The 20,308-nt window shown below is 31.1% G+C and overlaps 1 protein-coding gene across 1 annotated transcript; it reads right to left on the reverse strand.

Annotated features, from left to right (window-relative positions):
- Nucleotides 1-10,439: 10,439 nt before the first annotated feature.
- On the reverse strand, nt 10,440-19,265 carry LOC126725267 (LRR receptor-like serine/threonine-protein kinase IOS1). Its single transcript, XM_050429831.1, has 13 exons — nt 19,045-19,265; nt 18,429-18,966; nt 15,412-15,929; nt 15,184-15,322; nt 15,033-15,104; nt 14,885-14,956; nt 13,305-13,385; nt 12,678-12,850; nt 12,353-12,576; nt 12,131-12,257; nt 11,786-11,848; nt 11,508-11,697; nt 10,440-11,022 (listed from the first exon to the last, which is right to left on the reverse strand). The coding sequence occupies exons 1-13, from the start codon at nt 19,130-19,132 to the stop codon at nt 10,611-10,613; spliced, it is 2,697 nt and encodes an 898-aa protein (XP_050285788.1). The 5' UTR covers nt 19,133-19,265; the 3' UTR covers nt 10,440-10,610.
- Nucleotides 19,266-20,308: the final 1,043 nt, after the last annotated feature.

Genomic DNA, 20,308 nt, shown 5'->3' on the forward strand with positions numbered 1-20,308 from the left:
AAGCTTTACTTTATATTGTTGATAATGGATGAATATGGCTTTGCGTAGTGTTATCGACTGTTTGTGCTCATTTACTCTTATTCCCCACTTAGTCTAAGTTAGAGTAAAAACAATCTAACCGTAATTTTATTTTGGGGGTCTAAACAAATCCAAGCTTTCAATATATAACAACCACCTTCCACTCTCTTTCTTCATTCTTGAGATATGTAAAAAAAAGAATTAAAAAAATCAATACAAAATTAATAGTATCAGCATAAATTTCCATAGTTTTTATAGCAAACTTGTAAAGGTACACAATTCTACATTCACTAATGTGAGTCATTTTTAGGTAATAATTGTAAAATCTATTACACACCCATTGATGTGAGTGCTCTAACATGACTAATTTGAAGTTTTCTTTTTAAGGTTAATTTGAAATTAAGAGTTTTGTAATTTAATAGCATTATTCAATTTTCTTACAAAGGAGAATTTGGATTCAAAACCCCCCACATTGTTATAAACTTGGGAAAAAAAATAGTACTACTTCTTTGATTTGTTAAAACTTAAAATTAATCTCACCAACAAGAGCAAGAATTGTTCCTAAAAAAAAAAAAAAAAAAAAAATCCAAAGTAGCCATACGAAACAATTGTACAAATTCTATTAATCAATTGTTTAAATTCAAGTTTTTGTAGTTTAAAATAATTCATAAAAGATGAGTTTATGGATCGCATGGTAAATAGCATCTGATTCATATGAAAATTGGCATGCAAGTTAAGAACATATAGAACATATAATTCAACAGTTGGATTTTCATAATATTAATTTAATAACAAGTTATTGGGTGGTGTAACATTACTTAGAGTTACACCAAGTGTAACTTGAACCCATCTTATATATATATGGGTTGGGTTGGGTTCAAGTTACACCTGGTGTAACTCTTTAAAGTTATACATTTTCTAAACCATTAGATTTAAGTATATCCAACGGTTAAAAAAAGACGCATCAATACTGAGTTTAAGATCTCATTTATTATCCCTTATTTATTGACATTTCATGCTTACCTCTAAACCCAAAAAAAAAGTTATACGAATTTCTCGCTCTCATACGTATTTATGCAATCTTTTCTCCCTATATTGTTTTTGGTTTTTGACACAGTTAAGGACATAAAAATGGATTGGTGAAATATAAAACATAAAGGGTATAATAGAAGTTGAAGTAGTACCACCACCGCACACCCTTGGTGCGATGGTCACTTTACAAGTATAAATGCTTATGGAGTGTGGGAGGCAAAAGCCGAGATTCAAGTTTTCAAGAGGGAGTTTTACACACATATACACTTATGGTCTATTTGGATGTTTCAAAAAGAAGGGGGAGTAGAGTAAAGGGAGAGAGAGTAATTCAATTACCTTGTTTGGAAGTTTTTTCAGGAAGGAGAGGGAGGGGTTCGGAGGGGTTTCAACTACCTCTAACCCCTCATTTTTAATTCCTCCAAATTTCATTTTTAATTCCCCCAAATTGGAAAAATTTGGAGGGAGAGTAGAGTACATAAATTATTGACCAAATAAGTTACCTAATTTACCCTTATTATATTAACAAAATTAAAATGTTTTGTAACATTAAAAAATAATAATAATAAAATAAAAAATCTGTAACTCACAAATTTCTCTCAAGCTCTCTTAGCTCTGTAACCCACAAATTTTTTGTCCTCACACACACTCCGTCCCTTTGTTCACAACATTGAACACACCGTATTCCTGATTCTTTTTTGTTTCTCTAGAAAAATTTTCTCTACCTCCTTTTTCCACTTTGTATTGCATTCTATTTGATCTTTCGCTTCCAAGGTCTCTGTTTCACTCCGATCTAACAACTCTTGCTATAAGGAGGTAATTTTTCACACATATGATTTTTTTTTTTTTTTTTTTTAATTTCGTCTGAATATACACTTCCAAATTTAGTTTTCACCTAATCTTTTATTTCTTCGTTGTTAATAACTCTGTACAGGTACGCGTTTGACTGTAATGTCGTTGAAGCTCTTTCTTCAAACTTCTCTTTGAATTTTCCCCCAAATTTTTAATTAATTTCTCTTAGAATAATATTTTGTTTATTTTTTCAGTAAACAAACAAACCAAACATTTTTTTTCTTATTTTAATTATTATCAATTAAGGATGGTTTTTTTTTTAATATAATAAAAAAGCAGAAAAAATATTTAATCATAGACCAATATTGATTATTTAATTCACATTAGGAAGAAAAAAAATATTGCATGCTATAGTCATAATTATTTAATCTAACAAATTAATCGTAGACCAATGTTGCAAGTCCATTTTCAAATAGGGGTAAATTTGTCTATTTAAATTATTTCCTCTCCTTTTCATCTTAATTTTTAAAACATCCAAACAAGGTGGAAGATAACCATTCCCCTCTACTCTCCTCCCTCTTTAAACTTCCAAAGAGGCCATTAGATTAGACTAAAGTAGAATTTCTATCTTATATAAAAAAATAATAATAATTAAAAAAAAAGTTGAAGTAGTATCGAGGAGAAGTAAACTTTAAAGAATTCCATGCCAAAAACCATAGTAATTCCTATTAAACTTTAAAGAATTCTCTATTCCAAATCCATCAAACTTATAGTTAAACTTTTACCACAAGTCACGTCAAACGGATGATATTTTTTGGTAGAATTGAACCTAATTCTCTCTATAAAAGAGAGCAATCAAAATGATAAATCAAGATTAACCTAAATGTAAAAAATTTGAAACACAATTTTAAAAAATTCTAAAATATTATTTTAACTAAAGTGCAAAACTTAATTAGGTACTTACTGTAGCTTAGGTTCTTAAATTAAATAATTTCACATGTCATACACATCATCATCAAGGTAGTAAGGAAATGAAAGGAAGAAGTTCTATGAGAGCAAGAGGGAGGAGCTAGGTCGCCAGAAACCTTATCTCCAACTCCAATGTCATCGTCAAGGTGCATGAGTACTATGCCAACCATTCTCCAAAACTTGTCCCCCAACCTCGCAAACCCCACTATCCCTATCACTAGTGAAATATGGGCTTCGACCATATTCCACAATTGGTTAGGGTTAGGGAAGCAGCTGTTGTGTGAGTTCTGACAGTCTAAGCACCTTCTTTGAAGTATGACCGTATGAGGTTCCTTAAGAATCCAACGTGTACGTTTTTAGACCCCTTAAAACACAAGTTGCTTAATCTAGTTATTTAGTCAAGTGATTACTTAGATAAATTATTCAGATCTAGGTTAACACAATCAAATTATATCATGTAAGCAATGCAGAAATATAAATAACACACGATATGATAACCCAAGAAAACCAAATCGGTAAAAAACCTAGGGAGGATTTAACCTAACTATCCTCAAGGTAAAATAGATAGACTATGAAAGAATTAAAATTTGTACAATAAGACTTGGACCACTAACATCCTATTACTACCTCGAGTAGAAAACTTACTTCCACGACCACGTGACAGCTCCGAGTGCACGGACTACTTCTTTCTTTGATCCACTGCAACCACAAGTACTCCCACTTGTGACTTTGAGACTCCACTCAAAGGTTTCAGATCTTCTTTAAATTCTTTATGCAACAACTGAAGCGATCACCAAGTTCTTGACATAATCTTGTTCTTGATAACCCTAAGTGTGTACGAAGGTGAACATCTTTAGATCTTACAAGAGATTTAACACACAGCATATCAACAACCTCTAAAACATAGTTAGGGTTTTTCCTTTTGTACTTGAAGTAAAATATAAAACTCTACACGTCAAACCGGGCTTGGGCTAAGTTGGAAAAAATCTGCAGAAAATTAATCTGCACGAGGTTTGATCAATTGAGCCTAATTTTCGATCAATTGAGCCTTGCAGATTTAGCCAATAAATCCTGCAATTCACTCGATTCTAACTTTACAAATAAACAGACTTTGAGCAGCCTAAATCTAGACTCTAAGTTTTGATCATGGTTTGCCAACACATTACACATTAAAGTTCTAATGCATTTAGTTCCTAAAGTCTTAAAATCTAACACAATAGCACTCAATGATTTTTTGTGGGCCTTAACAGATCTTCACGAAGCTTCGTTGTGTTAGTCAGTTGTCTTGTTACTTTGCTCTAGCATTTTTAACGAAGAACAAGATAGTACATGCATGTGTTTTGTTTTATTCTCCATAGCTCTAGCGAAGAAGGCCATACGTAGAATTGGGATTTATTCTTTCCTCCCGCTGCTTTACTGAAGAAGGAGCAGGTCTTTCACAATCACAAATTGACATAATCTCTCTTCTTCTTCTTTTTTTTTTTATTGGTGCTGAAAAGTGATTAGCTTCAACAGTAGTGCTAGAATGTGTTTAATGGTTGTCAAGAACACTTCTTTTTTTTTTTTTCTTCTTTTTTTGAGATAGAAAATAACTTTATGAGTTGATACTTGTGACTCACTTGTATTTGTAGGCTAGAAGTCCAACCCATGTAGTAAAGAGAATATGGGCCAAAGGCCCAACTGGTGTAGTATAGTAATTGTATGCGGAGTGCCCAATAATTAGGAAAAAAAAAACAAAACAAAAGGAATTAATACTTGCTTCGGTCCATTATTTATGCCCAATAATGTCTATTTTTCTAGCCCAATATTAAGTTTTTACTTGACCGAATATTAAATTAGCCCTCAAAATCTATAATTCCTTTGGTTACTTTTTTGTCAGTTCTGAAATTGAAAAAATGGGTTAATATACTTTGACAATGGCTTTCCTTTCACTATTCTCGCACCCAATTTGAATTCTAAAATTTTCAAAATGTCAAAAAGTTAGAACATGAAAAATATAGGTTGAATTTAATAATTTATAACCCCGAGTTTGGCATTCAAAGGCACAACACACATCACAAACAAATTGTTTATCAACACCATCGTAGGTACAGGTTTTAACACAATAATGTGATTACACACATTTGCAATGACAAATGTTAAAAGAAAAGTAGGAAAAGAAGGAAAGCTGCAAGATTCAGTATGCCAATTTTAATCATCATTGGAACAACTTCAGAACTGTCTTGCAAATGGATTGGTTAAAGTAGTCACATTGAGAGTGAAAATTTAACTTGATTCAGTTACACCGTCTTTCTTCCATTGAGCTAATTCTGTTGCCAAGCACTCCTTTGGGTCAGTGTTTGGCCTATCGGCGGAGCCTAGAATTATATGTGTATGTAGATAAGAGACATTTGAATTTATCAGGATACAAATCATTTAAATTCAAATGGGAGTCATGAATGTGCGATTGAAACTTGTTTTATCCCAATTTATCTTTTAAGCATTTGGTAAAATACTTTTTGTCCATAATTCTTTTTTTAATTGTTAATTTGAATTGATCAATTACATTAATTTTGTGAATAATCAAAGTTGAACATGAGGTCAAGAACCTTGTAGCTAAAGACGAGCATGGTTTAGTGATTGTACATAAACTTTCTCATTTGCAGGTGTTTAGTTATTGGAAGGATGCATATGTGTATGCAGTCATTAGCCATAGAAGCGTTGCGATTTTGTTTGGAGCTTAGTGTGTTTGATGTATTGCTTGAATGGGACGATCATGCTTCAGTTTAAAAAGCGCAAAAAGGACGAAACTCAGCTACTTCTGGCCATTTACTGGATGATATTATTAAGTTATTGTGTACACAATTTTGATCTTGTAATTTTTAATATGTTTGTACAAGTTCTAATTGTGTCTCATAGTATAGCCTCTCTACTGAGATAAAGGGCCGGCCCTAAGCTTAGGTCACTTAGGCAATTGCCTAGGGCCCCCTACTAGAGAGGCCCCCAAATTTTGGGGCAAAAATTGAGATATATATATATATATATATTAAATATAATATTTTCTTAAGATATAGGGAAAAAAATTAGTTTTACATTTTTCTTCCACTTTTAAAAGGTACCAAAGAATTGAGTAATGTTAGAGATATTACAATTTTAAATATATAAGGCTTACAAATATGTGTCACTAATTACAAGAAAAAATTTATATAAGAAAATACTATAAATACTATAAATTTTACTTTAAAACCTTTATACAAATTAATGTGATAATTAATATGATTTGTAGATGTCAACAATCTATTAAATGCAATTTTAAATTACTTAGTGATACATCATTATAAGCATCATGTTGTAAAATTTATAATATCTCTAATATCATTTATTCAAATATTTGTTTATTATCTTCTTGAAATATCATTAATCACATTCATTGCTACAACATTTGTACGTTTTTTTTAGTAAAATTTGTCATAGCTTTAGCATTTCTTCAAAAATAAAATAAAATAAAATATTACAAGATAAAAAGAATGCATTTTTGTTATATAAAAATTATGATATTGAAAACTAGTTAAATATTATTTAATTAATAACGAAAAGGCCCCATTTAAATATATCGCCTTAGGTCTCAAAGTTTGTTGGGCCGCCCCTGTTGAGATCTTAGGGCTTGGTTTGGAGGACCTCCTTTTAACTTTTGGTGCCTGTTGCTTTGGTAGTTAGATGTAATCTCTTAAAGTTTATCGATAAAAATCAAGTTATGTTTTATACTGTATTTTCCATACATGAGTTTATGGTTTAATTTTAGTGTTTTAGGAATTTACAGGTTAATTTTTTCATGATACTATTGTTTATTGTTGCAACTTGTAAATAGTAGATTATGACTAAATTGTATCCATACATGTGTTTATGGTTTGATTTTAGTGTTTCAAGAATTTACAGGCTAATTTTTTCATGATATTGTTGTTTATTGTTGCAACTTGTAAATAGTAGATTATGATTGAATTGTAGTAGGGCAATTCATGTGTATGTATGTTATGTCACAGATTGACAAAGGGGGAGATTGTTAGATTCTAAATATTTAGAATTGTAGAATTGAATGTTTAGGTTCTAATTTTATGTATATTTGCAAACCGAGTATAAAAACATGTCTAGTATAAGATATTAATGTCTTAGAACAGTTTTAGACATTGCTCAAATTTATTCAAGTCAAGATTTAAGAACACTCAAGTTGTAGAAAAAAGAATTTAGAATATGTCTTCCTCGCCCGAGCAAGATGCAATTTCTGTAGATTTTAAAGAAGGTGTGAAAGCCCACAAAACATTTAGTGTTTGAGTTCAACACTATTAGGTATAAAAGCAAAACCTTAATACATGTTTTCCAAGACTTATGAGTTACTCCTATAAGATCTGAGAGGTTCTATAACCTTCTAACTCAACAAATATCTACTAGAGATTAGATTGATATTTCATGTACTAGTGGAGATAATTTACTGCAACAAGATTAACTATTACTGATGATCTAAACCTTTGAGTGGGATTTCAAAGTCATAAACTGGAGTCTTTGTATGCAACAAATTCAAATAGAAGAGCCCGTGGATTCGAAACTGCATATGATCACGTGAGTAAATACTGCAAGAGGTAGCATTAGATTTAGAAAATCTATTGTAAACACTTCCATTCAATTTACTGAATTTGTTGCCCTATGGATTTTTTAGGTTAAATCCTCCCTAGGTTTTTTACGTTGAAAATAGACGGTTTTATTGGTTTTCTTAGGTCATCATATCGCTTGTTTTCTTTACTTTTCCGCTATTGTGATATGATTGTCATTTGTTTAACCTAGATTTGCATAACAAACCTAAGTAACAACTTGGTTAATAAATTAGGTTAAACAATTTGAGTGTTCAGGGAGCCTAAATAACAAACATGATTGACTTTAGCTAATTTGTTAATTTTCCTATTCTCTTAATAGAGAAAAGATAATTTTATCAAACTTTATGCACTTACTGTAAATTATCATTATTGTTATTTGCAAGGATGGACCCAAGTGGGGTCCAAGGGGGCCTAAAGGAGCCCGACCCCCCCCCCCCTCTCCCTGGTTTTTTACCTTGAAACTAGACTATTTCATTAGTTTTCCTAGGTCATCATATCGCTTGTTTTCTTTACTTTTCCGCTATTGTGATATGGTTGTTATTTGTTTAACCTAGATTTGCATAACAAACCTAAGTAACAACTTGGTTAATAAATTAGGTTAAACAATCTGAGTGTTCAAGGGCATAAATAACAAACATGATTGACTTTAGCTAATTTGTTAATTTGTTAATTATCCTATTCTCTTAATAGATAACAAATAATCTTATTAAACTTTATGCACTTATTGTAAATTATCGTTATTGTTATTTGTAGGGACAGACCCAGGTGGGGGTCCAAGGGTGCCTGGCCCTCCTGGGTCCAATTATATATATAGTTATTATATATTTTATTTTTGTAATTAGGTCCCCCTTCCAAAATCTTAGATCCCTTCTCCTGAATAAGTCTAATTAGCATCATCCAAAATAGCAACTATCCAACCAAAAAACTTAACAAATATAATAAAAACATTAACAATTGTAATTGTATTTAAAAATATATATATATATATATATATATATATATTTTACCATCGAAGAACCAAAAAATCATGTGTTATTAAAGAAACTAAAACTAAATTTTTTACAACTACAGTATACTAGTATAAATACCAATTAATTGTAGTAAGTTGTTAAAAGTAAAATATAATATTTTATTAAGATTATATCTCTTCCTTCAAATAAAAAAACTCAAATTCTCTCTTTTCCTTTATTATTTTAATGAGTAGTTTATATTATTTAAATGAAATGATAAAAAAAATAAAACATTTGATATTGGGTGTATTGTAAAGTGAGATGATAAAATAGATAAAATAGCTTTTTAGGTGTGAAAAGCTAAAATTTTTAGCATCACCACTGTGAATGCTCTAACTTCAACAATAAATAAATAAAAATCCTTGCCAACCTAGTATTGAAAAGAAACATTATTTTGTTTTTGTTTTTGTTTTTGGCTTTGTCGGTAAATAATTGCATCTTAGCGTATTTAAAAACAACAATTTTGTGTATTTTTAATTTTTCAATACTATATGGATGCATATTTGAAATTTTTTTTTTTTTATACTTCGGCTCCCGCTAGCTTAAAAGCTTGAGTCTATCACTGGTTATTTGTTACCAAGTCATATCTCATATTGTTCATTAAAGAAAAGAAGAAGTCAATTCTGATATCATTTATTTTGTCACAAGATTTAGTTTGTAGACCGTCATGTCTCAAAATTAACTCTTCTACTTTTTTTTTTTTTTTTTTTGAGAAAGAAGACTTTAAAATTTATATTAAGAAATAGGCAAATCTGCCTCATAAGCAATGACAACATGTCCATCAAATAATCCATTAAACATTAAAATCTCCTTTATTAGAGACAGATAATTAAATATCCAAGGATATGTAATTGTCTCACGTCTTCTCACTAAATTTGATTGAAAAAAAAAATGGTAGGTTTATTTCTTATTGTTAGGACATATGTGATTCACTTGTTAGGAATATATGTCACTATTTTATGTAATTGGCTAATCCTTTGACAAAATGCACTTTACTTGTAATTGGGTAGATTTAGGATGTGTTTAATACTTCAAGAAACCTCGTTTTAAGTTGAAATGTTAAAGCCTTGCAAGGCTGTCCAAGATTCAAGTGTGAAACGTACTGTTTAGTAAAACTCGACAGCTAGCATCTATCGAGACCTGTAAAGCTGTTTTAACCCGTGGCTCGACAGCAGCTCGACAGATAGGTATCTGTTGAGGTTTATGAAGTTCAGTTTTTCAGGACTGCTTTTCATCAAATCTGGGATTATGTGTTTGGGTTTTCTTTTCTCACAACCCTAAACATATAAAAAGATTATTTTAAGAGCCTTCAAAGGTGGAACAAGTTGCACAAGTGTTGAGCAAAATTTGTTCAAGAAAATTGTGACGAAGCTACTGTGTTTGTGCACCGTAGGGTTTTGTAACCAAGGAGCTTCTCGATCTTCATCATGTGATGAACTGAAGAACTTTGTAGCCAACAACCTTCTCTAGTTGGTGATTGAAGTCGCGTACTGGATCCGCGCAATTAGTTAGTCACGTACTAAGAGCCATGCATTACAAGGAGAGATTGTCACTACAGAACAAGTCCAATTGGGTATTGGGGTAAGGGTTCAACTGTAAGTTGGTATAAGGTACTGAAATTCCTTTACTTGTAACTGCTTGTTGTGATAATAATGGATTCTTGAGAGTGGTGACCTTAAAATTACCCGGTAGGATTTTTTCCTTATTGGTTTTCCCCATTCGTAAACAAATCACTGTGTCAATTTATTTTCCACTGCATACTTCGTTTAATTGGTGATTTATTTGTGCTACCATGCACTTTGCATGTTAATTTGATTAATTAATAAACTTTGCTAATTAATCAATTAATTTATCACAATGGGTCAATTCGTTTTTGGCCTGTCACTTATTATATTTATATCTTAAAAAAAGAACTAAAATAAGTGGCGCCTTCAATAATTTCCCCAAAAAAAAAAAAAAAAAAAAAAAAAACTCGAATCAAGACGTCAAATGATAGTGCCCATAGACTATAGTAGTAATTTTTATTAGGAGGATTATAATATTAATGGGTATTAACAGCAGTTTGATGTGCCTAATTGGAAATACAGTATGCATTAACAGAAAGTTACCAAAAGCAGAATAGGTTCAATCAAGATCCAAAATGCCAATTTCAATTTTTAGAAACGTTTTACCTTGCTAAAGGATTGAGTTCAGTATCGAGATCCATATTGATCATATCAAATGAATCTTTGAGTTCAACCCCATAGCCCTCCATCTTTTGAGATAATTCGGTTGTCAAACTTTCCTTTAGTTCTGCGACTACCTGATTCATCGTTGGCCTTCTACTGGAAGTTGGAGATACACAAACCACTGCTACTTCAACAGCTTTCCAGACCGAGTTAACATCGAAATCTCCACCCAACCTTGGATCAACAATATTTTGAATGTCCCCTTTAGCAAGCATGAAACTCACCCACTGACTTATGTGAGTCCTATCTTGGGATCTTCCTATCACAGGTCGATTTGTGATAATCTTTAATAGAACAACTCCAAAGCTGTATACATCACTTTTTTCATTTAACCAGTTTGACTTGTAGTACCTGCAAGTCAACTCATGTTATATTTTCATATTTTTTGCAACTTATTCTTGGGAGAAGGGAAAGTTTGTAATACTACTCTTGATATTGTTTGTTGTGTAAAGTTTTGATATTCATTGAATAAACCTAGTTGAATTATTACACACATATATATATTGAAGACTATTGACTTTTGATTGATCAATCTCTTTATATATGTCGCAATAGCTCTAGAGGTCATACAATTTACATGTCATTATTCTCATTTATGTTTTTAGTAGATTTTAATTTCTATTTTGTATTTAAACCATCCATTAATATCTTGCCATTCCATATTCTCTTTCAAAAGTAGAATATAAAATCCTATACAAACTAAATTATAACAAATACCTATTAATGGTTACCATAATGTGGCTCTACTACTGATTTCATGATGATTGCCTTTTATGATAAAAATCTTTACCAACACAGCTAACTAGAACTTACAACTAAATAACAAAAATACTCACTCAGGGTCCAAGTATCCAGGGGTGCCAACAACATTTGTTGACACATGTGTTCCGCTATCAGTTTGGAAAATCTTTGATAGACCAAAATCACCTAGTTTGGCATTGAACTTTTCATTTAACAAAATGTTTGTGGTCTTCACATCCCTATGGATTATGGGTGGCTTACAACCATGATGCAAATACTCCAAACCTGTTTTACAATGCATTATTAATTATAGAAAAATAATGAAAAGATTAAACATTTTAAAAATATTTATACAAATCATCGTATGGCTAACCTTCAGCTGCATCAATTGCTATTTGAAGTCTTGCTTGCCAACTCAAGATATTTGTATTATGACCTGCATCCGTAAATAATCGCCTTAACCTAGTTGTGTAGCTCAAATAAATTAACCTTGATCGCGTTGTTTAAGAAAATTTTTTGAGGGGAAATTATTTTTATGTTGCTTCAAAATAAAATTTGGCTTAAATTAATAACTTGACCCTTCTACTATTGGCCAAATTCAATTGTTCCCTATACTATTAGTTGAGTCAATTTAGCCTTCCAGATTTCAAAAATCAAATCAATATGATTGTTGGGTCTCCATGATATCATTATAAGCTAGTTTTAAATGTGACCAAACCTGACAATTGTGCTTCTAAGTCTCTGTTGGCCATGTACTCATAAACGAGCCCCATGTTGGTTCCTTCGTAGCAATACCCGACAAGGGTAGTCAAGTTTTTATGATGAACTCTCACAAGAAGTTTTACCTGCAACCCAAATCATCCTAACTAATTTAGTATAATAATCGATGTATGGAAATATGTGTATCGGAGATCAAGAATTCTATGTTATAGTGGCTTGCCTCGGCTTGAAATTGTTGATACCCTTGAACTGATGATGGAGAGAACACCTTTACTGCTACACGAATTCCATCCATGCAGCCATAGTAAACTGTTCCAAATCCACCCTTGCCAAGAATCCTCTCAAAGTTGTTGGTGATTCTTTGGAGATCAGAATATGTCACTTGTCGTTGCATTGACTCCAGTGGCCGATTCTGGACGTTTGGTTCAGTATCAACTAGCGCAACTGCTAAGACCATCAAAAGTATATTAGGCACATATCTTAGGAGAATTGAAGTTTTCTTTGTTTCCATGAATTTGTATCTTATATTAATTTAATGTCCTAACCTCTAGTCTTATCTTGTTTTTTCCTCCTTGTGAGCCCACAAAAGATAGCCGCTATAGTCAATGAGAGGTTGAGCAAACCAACAACTGATGCCAGTATTAAAACGACAATATTGTTCTTCGACTTTTTCCTCTCACATGAATCTGATGCACAAAGGTTTGAATTTTCTCCCGCACTACCAACAATGAGGTTAATAGCAACAATTGGAAGTGATCAGCAAGGAATATTATCATCATATACTTACTACTTAATTTGTCTGTCATCTATTCCATTTTAAGATGTCCCAAAATATTGTCCCGTATCTAAAATTAAAAACCATTAATTTACCAATATTCCTATTATGCCCCTACTTTATTTCCAAAATCATTTTTACGAAATTTATAAATTTTTACACTACAAACAAGACAATAAATGATGTTTTGTTAAAAAAAAAAAAATGACAAAAAAATTGAGACAGAGAAAGTATAATTTTAGTGTATGATAACACTAACCTATACTTTAGGTTTTTGTTGAGAAACTATGTACAGACTTAATTTATTTTTGAAAATCAGGGCAAAATAAAATTATGATATTACAGAGTAATAAAATTATGATATTACAGAGTTCATCACTTTTGACAAAAATCATACCTTAACAATAGTGAACCACTCTTCGATCTTTTTATGAGTTCAGCTGGAATAGAACCACTGAGCTGATTTCGTTCTAAGTTTCTGCAAGGGTAAAGTGAATATGATTTTCCCCCGTTTTAACATTGAATAGTATCAGGAGGCAGGGTAACACATTGTAATGGGTGCAATACTGCAATTACACACACCGAAATTTGGAAAAAAAAAATGTAAAGTTTTTGTACTTTTTTATAATTACACATTTACACCCACTGAAAAAAAAAAAGTTATGTGGTCAATTATGAGAACCCTTCTGAAAAATTAGGTAGTACTGTAAAAATATACCATTCTAGATATAATCCTAATTCCTAAATCAAATATTATTTTACAAAGTGATCTCAAAAGATAAAACCTATTACTCAACTTTTCTCCTTTCCCATCCAACGCTACAATTTGTCAATTTGGCCAAACAAAAATACGAAAGGGGAAAAAAAAAAAAAAAAAAAAAGAGAAGAAGAAGAAAATGAAGAAAGGAAAAAAAATGATAGAGATGAAAAACGAAAGAAAAGAAAAGGAAACTAGCGTAAGGAAACTAGTGTAAGGCAGAATATATATTGACTTTAATTTTTGTTTTTTACTAGATATTTTATACTTTATGTATCCTTACTAATTTTCTAGAATATGAAGTTATTCCTTAAGTTTTGAAGTATTTTAATTAAAATTGAATCCTTATATAGTAGGATATTACCTAATACTTATTTAAGAATGAAATTATTCAGAGAAAAATTATGTTAAAGTTCACTTCAAAATTTTTACTGCAAATTCTAAATTATATGATAAAAGAGCTAGCTTTTTAATTTAATTGGCACTTCCATATGCATGAAGTGTTTGAAGTTTAAGGGGAGGAGCGGTTCGAGCTATAAGGTTAACACATATTAATGTGTGTTTGTTTCTCAAAAAATAATAATAATAATAATAGAATTTTGTGTTACTATCCAAATGAAGAATATAAAGTTAGGGGAGCAAATCTACAAAAGGATAAGGTATCTCATATGCCATGCGCATGAGACATTTGTCTCATTGACAAATGGCATATGTGCCTGGCACATACAAAAGTTTTGCCTACAAAAGGATATCCGTTAACCGCATTACCACTACTTTCCAAAAAAATAAAAATTGGAAGTTTTTCACGTCAATTCAATTATGCTTATTTTAATGAGTATGAAATTGGTTGGTTCATAGTATAAAAATAATAAAACAATATAAAATCCATATATTTATTTATTTATCTATTTTAAGAGTTTGTACTCAGTTCAAAACAACTCCTAGGTCTGCCACTTATACCATCAATTAAAGTAACTTACAAGACCCTCAAATACTTTAACTGAGAAAAAGAATATAGTAATGATCCTGTTAAGCTGTTGTCTGATAGATCCCTAAAATAGGAAAATCAGTTACACTTATTATTAGTTATCAACAAGTTCAGTTGAAATTGAACCACAGAGTTGGCTTCGTTTTAAATTTCTGCAAGGATAGTGAATGTGATTTTTCTAATTTTTAACAAAGAAACTTGTAGAATTAGTGTAAAAATCCAAATAACTTACAAGACCTCCAAATATTGCAATTGCGACAAAAAATCAGGAACTGATCCAGTTAAGCTATTGTTTGATAAATCCCTGAAATAAGCAAATAATTTATAATTAATATTGGATGGCCTAAATAATTGTGACCTGATTTGGCAATAATACTTACAAATATTGTAACATTACGAGAGTTGATATATCAGCAGATATTGCTCCAATCAATTCACTTGAGGACAAATTCCTGATTACAATAAGCTAGTTAGGAGATACTTCAAAACATGTTTGAAAGCCAAAAATCTTATCTGAAGGCCTTAACTTACAAGGATATTACTCTTGGCGCATTATAACCATCATAGCTACAATTTAGACCTTCCCACAAGTATGCTTGTGGGGCACACGGATCTCCTTGCCAGTTTCTCTTTACTCCATAAGTTGACTTGATCTTTGTTATAGCACCAACTAATATTTTCAAATTGATGATCCAAGTAAGTAAAATTCTATAGCAATTTTGCAAACAAGGATAATGAAATGCATAGTGAAATACATACCGTCTTCCTGGTCAGTCTCTGATTGCAAGAGATTTTTCACTGAATATACCTCAATTGCATTGATAATGGGTGGAAGTGTTGAATTTTCAGTTTTGATGAGTGAAAAAACATACCGTCCTTCAGCACTAACCAATGCTTCTTTGCTATACCAAGTGACTGCCGACAAATAAACTGGAATTATAGGTCCATTCATGTGCTTTCCATTTAGCATGACGTTGAATGATCTGGACTGGTTGGCTTTTAGCTTTACAACTTCGGCAAAGTGCATGTAGATATAATATTTAGAAGTTGCATCCTCTGCGTACCAGTGAAACTTCAAGGAAGCACTATGATTAATTGGTGTGGTAGCAGTACTCATGACGACAGATGGTGGCCGATAAGGATTGGAACTTGGGGATTCAATGGTAAGCGTGGTACTAAGACCTCTCCACTCTTCAATGGGAAGCGAGGTACTAAGACCTGTCCACTCTTCGTAATTATAGGGCCACCAAATGCGATCACAAACATCGTCTTTATACCTAATTAAAACTATATATTCAGCATACGGCTAGGAACTAATTGAATTTATATTCTGTTAAAAAAATTTATTATAATATTTTTTTTTTATCTTATTTTTCCTGTTTTTACACTTAAAATAAAAATTTGAAGACTCTGACCTTAAGCCCAATTGAAATCAACTTAAATATGACCATCTTAATTCTTAACAATATCTTGACATTTTTAAACACAGAAAAATCTCAATAACAAACTAAGTTGATCTAGAATCTGGGAAAAAAAATTTTAATTAGCCCAATAACAAAACTAGAATTTGCTAATCTTAAACCTTAGAAAAGCTCATTTAGATCTTAACAAATTTTAAATAAATAAATCAAATGAAAAATTAGTAGATGAATGATTGCTTAATTATGTGCATTGAAACAGATGTTGCTAGTAAGATTGATAATGAAGATATCATGCAACAATTTTAAAATATGAAACATCGTAGAAGATAATTGTAAAACTTTATGCATTAAGATTTTTTTTTTTTTTTTTGTGATGTCGATATATTTAATTTATCTTTTGTTTAAAACTTTGTATAATTTATGTTTCTTATTGAACGCCTAGAGAATAATTATAGAGTCGCCACTAGTTCAAAAGAGATATAAAGTTTGTGAGTAGCTTGAGATATACAGAAGTAATTGTTGAATTTTAAATGGAAGATAAAAATATGAGAGGAGAAAAATAAATGATGGAAAAAAAAAATTCAATGGGAAGCCTTTGATGTAATTCAGAACTCGAAACATTGACTTCTAAAATGACTTGTACTATTCTCTTTTTGGAATTCAGCACTAAATTTGATTTCTTGATGAGATCTTGAAGGGTTTATATAAGGTTTGAAGTAATATATATATTATCATAATCGGTAAATTTGAAGTTGTAGCAAACTAGTTATCAAAGGTACTGGATCTAAACCTCTAAGGGTGGTCTTGGAGACATAAACTAGAGGTCTATGTGATTCACAGCTTCAATGAGATTTTGAAGTGCATGGACTGGAGGTTCACTTTTGGAATAGGTCTATATTAGAGAAGTCTGTGAGATTCAAAACTAAGTTTGTTAACTTCAGTTAAATTTATTACGAATAGAATATTCTGACAGTAAATCTCCATTTGATTGTGAGTACAGAAAGAAGATAAAGCCATTAAAGTATTTGAAATATTTGGTCTCTTGAGATGGAAATTTTCAAAACATGAATTTTAACTCAAGCACTATTTTGACTACAAACTTGGTTGTAAATTACTACAACTCTACTAAATTTCTTTAAATTGGATCTGAATTTTGACAAATCCACTATTAGATCGATTACATTTTCTTCTCATATTCTTCATGCTTACAAAATTTTCAGAAGATCAAAGATCAATAGTTTTTTTTTTTTTTTTTTTTTCAATCAAATGTTTAAATTTCAAGTTTTCATATTCTAAAATTATGCATAATAAATAAACTTATGGATTGAATAGTAAATAACTTCCAATTAACACAAAATTTCACATGTATGTTTAAGACATAAAGAACATGCAAACAATAATTAAATTTTCAAAATATGAAACAATGTTAATTTTTTTAGTAAGAGTTGTAGCCATTAGCTACAACCAAGGTTCAATTTTTTGGTGTTTATTATATATTTTATTTAATTTTTATAATACATTTTTTTCTTTTTTCTTTTTTAGGTATAATTGCAGAGTTTTTATAATATAAGGTATAAATTTCTTTCTCAAAAAAAAAAAAAAGTATCACTTATGATCTATTTAAGAAATTTTTTTTGATGATATTTTCTTGTTCTTCTTCTTTTTAGCCCAGTTTTTTGCTTAACACAAATTAGGATTTCTCAACATTTTCCGTGTTCTCTTAAGATTTCTTTAAGGTTTTTCTAAATTAGTAAAATTTCAGAGTTTTCTTCTTCTTTTTTTCCTTATTGATTCAAGTTGTGTCTTTTATTTTATGAGAGAAATCGAGTTTTTCACGAAGTGAAATTTTGAGGTGATTTAGTTTAGATAAATTGAAATTTTGTTTGTGGAAATCAAGATATGGAGGCTTCATAGAAAGCAGAAGAGAGAATTTGATTTAAGGAAATAAGAAGGTTGACGGAGAAGGACGGGAAGCAGGGACAGAACCTCAAAGCAAAGTATGTTGGGGTGGGGGTAGGGGACGCATAATATACCAAAAAATAATGTTTAAGCCAAGAAAGTAATCGGTGATTGGTGCAGGGGAGTTTAAATTTACTAACCTCATATTCAATTACAAAAAACTTTATGAGTTGAGCTTTAACTCGAACCCACTACTTCACTGCCATTTTTTTTTTTTTTTTCTTTTTGATGAACAAGAAATTTTATTCACAAGACAAACAGAACTATAAAGAGGAAACAAGAGCCTCTTCCATAATGATAAGCTCAAAACAGGAAGAGCTGAAACCTAATTCACTGCCATTATTGCAAACTATCTTTTATACTTTTATTAAGATAAGGTCGAAATAAATAACTAACCTGTATTGTAAATTGCTTTCGGAACCAACATCCACGCGCCAAAAGCGTTCTAGTGATCCATCTGTTGTCACATACGTCGAATTGGGCAGTGGCCTTAACTCTATTGCAGATATAAACGGTGTCCCACGTTGCGTGTTTACAAGACACAGTTGTATATAATTTAGAGGTGGTACATGTATCAGCTCCTTAACGAAACCATTGGATACATTCGTTATTTTGATGGTATTCCACATATTTGCTCCTAGATGAACATCAAATTCTGGTAACTTACTTTCTCCGTCATAATTTCCATAGAAGAAAGTTGCTCGGATCAAATACTTGGTGCCTTGCGTAATCCTTATGCTGTAACAGTTTCGGATTCCTTCAGGAAAGCTTCTGAGACTCCATACTTGTTGTTGAAGATCGCCTTTAAATTCAGTTGATATCTGCCTATTAATGCCAGAGTCTATGAATCCCGCGTCAGAAATGTAATCTACGCCTGTTCTCCTCTCTGTATAGCTCGAATTTTCTGGCAACCCACAATCTATGCTTATGAAGTCTGTGACAGAGAAATAACAATATCTTAGCCATAGCCATAACCTAAACAAATAAAATTGCAAGGTTTAGATTATCATACCTGATTGATCCTGAGCATGAACCAGAAGAATAAGAGCCAATCCACCAAACAATTCAGAGATGAAACGTTTGAACCTCCCCATCACCATCTAAATTCCTTGTTAGCTATTCCAATAAAGCCATGTTTTCTGCCATCTTATACTATGCGTAAGTCCAGTCTTCCAGTCATTGAGAAAAAGAGTAACACGCATAGGTTAAGGTCCAAAATACCGAAGTTTGAATTCTTGACCATAGACGGGAAAATAAGAATCCTTACACCAATGGGAGAAGAAGTAAATATCTCTCTTTGAGAACTAGTGAAAGTGACAAATGATGTTTTAACCCCAAAAAAATAAAAATAAAAAGTTTTTGTGACATGCTCATTAATTATGAATTGTCAAGGCAAAAAAATTCGTGTAGAGTGTCATGCTTATTAATTATGTATGTGAATATTTTGTAGTAGTGCTATATGTTATTGTTCATTTTATTTTGCACTACATGTTGCATGCTAGTTAATTGTTATAATTATTCGTTCACGTTAATTGAAAATTTTGTTCCTTTCAAAACCCTTCCCCATTTGTTATCAAAATTTTCTTTTCTACAAGAATGTTTATCAATTTAAATATGTTAAAGATAATAAATTATATTAGTTTATTATGTAATAGAACAAAAATTCCAATTACATTTTCAGTTCACGTAGGGTTATTAATACTAGTCTCCATAGCCTCTATTTATGCTATGTTATAAGTTCATTGTACATAGTACTTGATCATACACTAAAGGTGTAACCTCTAAGGCTTTATAACTTAAACAGTTAGATATCAGCAATTAATCATTTTGAGCCACATAATTCTTGGTCTTCATTTTCCCTCTCTTTTATTCTCAACAAAATAAATCTCATTTTAGTGAAGATAGTGGTTGAGGGGGTGGCCGGGGGCAATGTCCCGGCCCCTAGATTTTCAAAAATTCCTCTCTCATCTCTTTTTCTTTTCCCCCTTAAAAAAGTAAAAATTTATATATAAAATTTAATTAATAACCACCTCTAGATTTTATAAAATTTATACTACATTTTCATTGAATCCTACATCCCCCCTTTTAAATTTTTATTTAGTATTTAAAAATTAAATAAACTCCATAGGTTGCACATTCGCCTAAAAAGATTTTGAATACACTTTGATTAAATGAATTACTTATGACATATGAGTAATTAGAGGGAAAAATAAATAACTTTATACAATTGATTAATGTATCATTTTTTCCGCTTATTACTCTTATATCATATGCAG

This window comes from Quercus robur, chromosome 5 (assembly GCF_932294415.1).
Source record: "Quercus robur chromosome 5, dhQueRobu3.1, whole genome shotgun sequence".
In the NCBI taxonomy this organism is placed as follows: domain Eukaryota; kingdom Viridiplantae; phylum Streptophyta; class Magnoliopsida; order Fagales; family Fagaceae; genus Quercus; species Quercus robur.

Bases quoted from the DNA above. Each gene is read 5' to 3' on its own strand.
- LOC126725267 (XM_050429831.1), bottom strand. From the start codon at position 19,132: ATGGTGATGGGGAGGTTCAAACGTTTCATCTCTGAATTGTTTGGTGGA. The intron at 15,105-15,183 runs GTAAGTTAAGGC...TATTGTAATCAG, and splicing joins GCGCCAAGAGTAATATCCTT to GAATTTGTCCTCAAGTGAAT. The intron at 12,851-13,304 runs GTATGATTTTTG...CATTGTTGGTAG, and splicing joins AGTGGTTCACTATTGTTAAG to TGCGGGAGAAAATTCAAACC.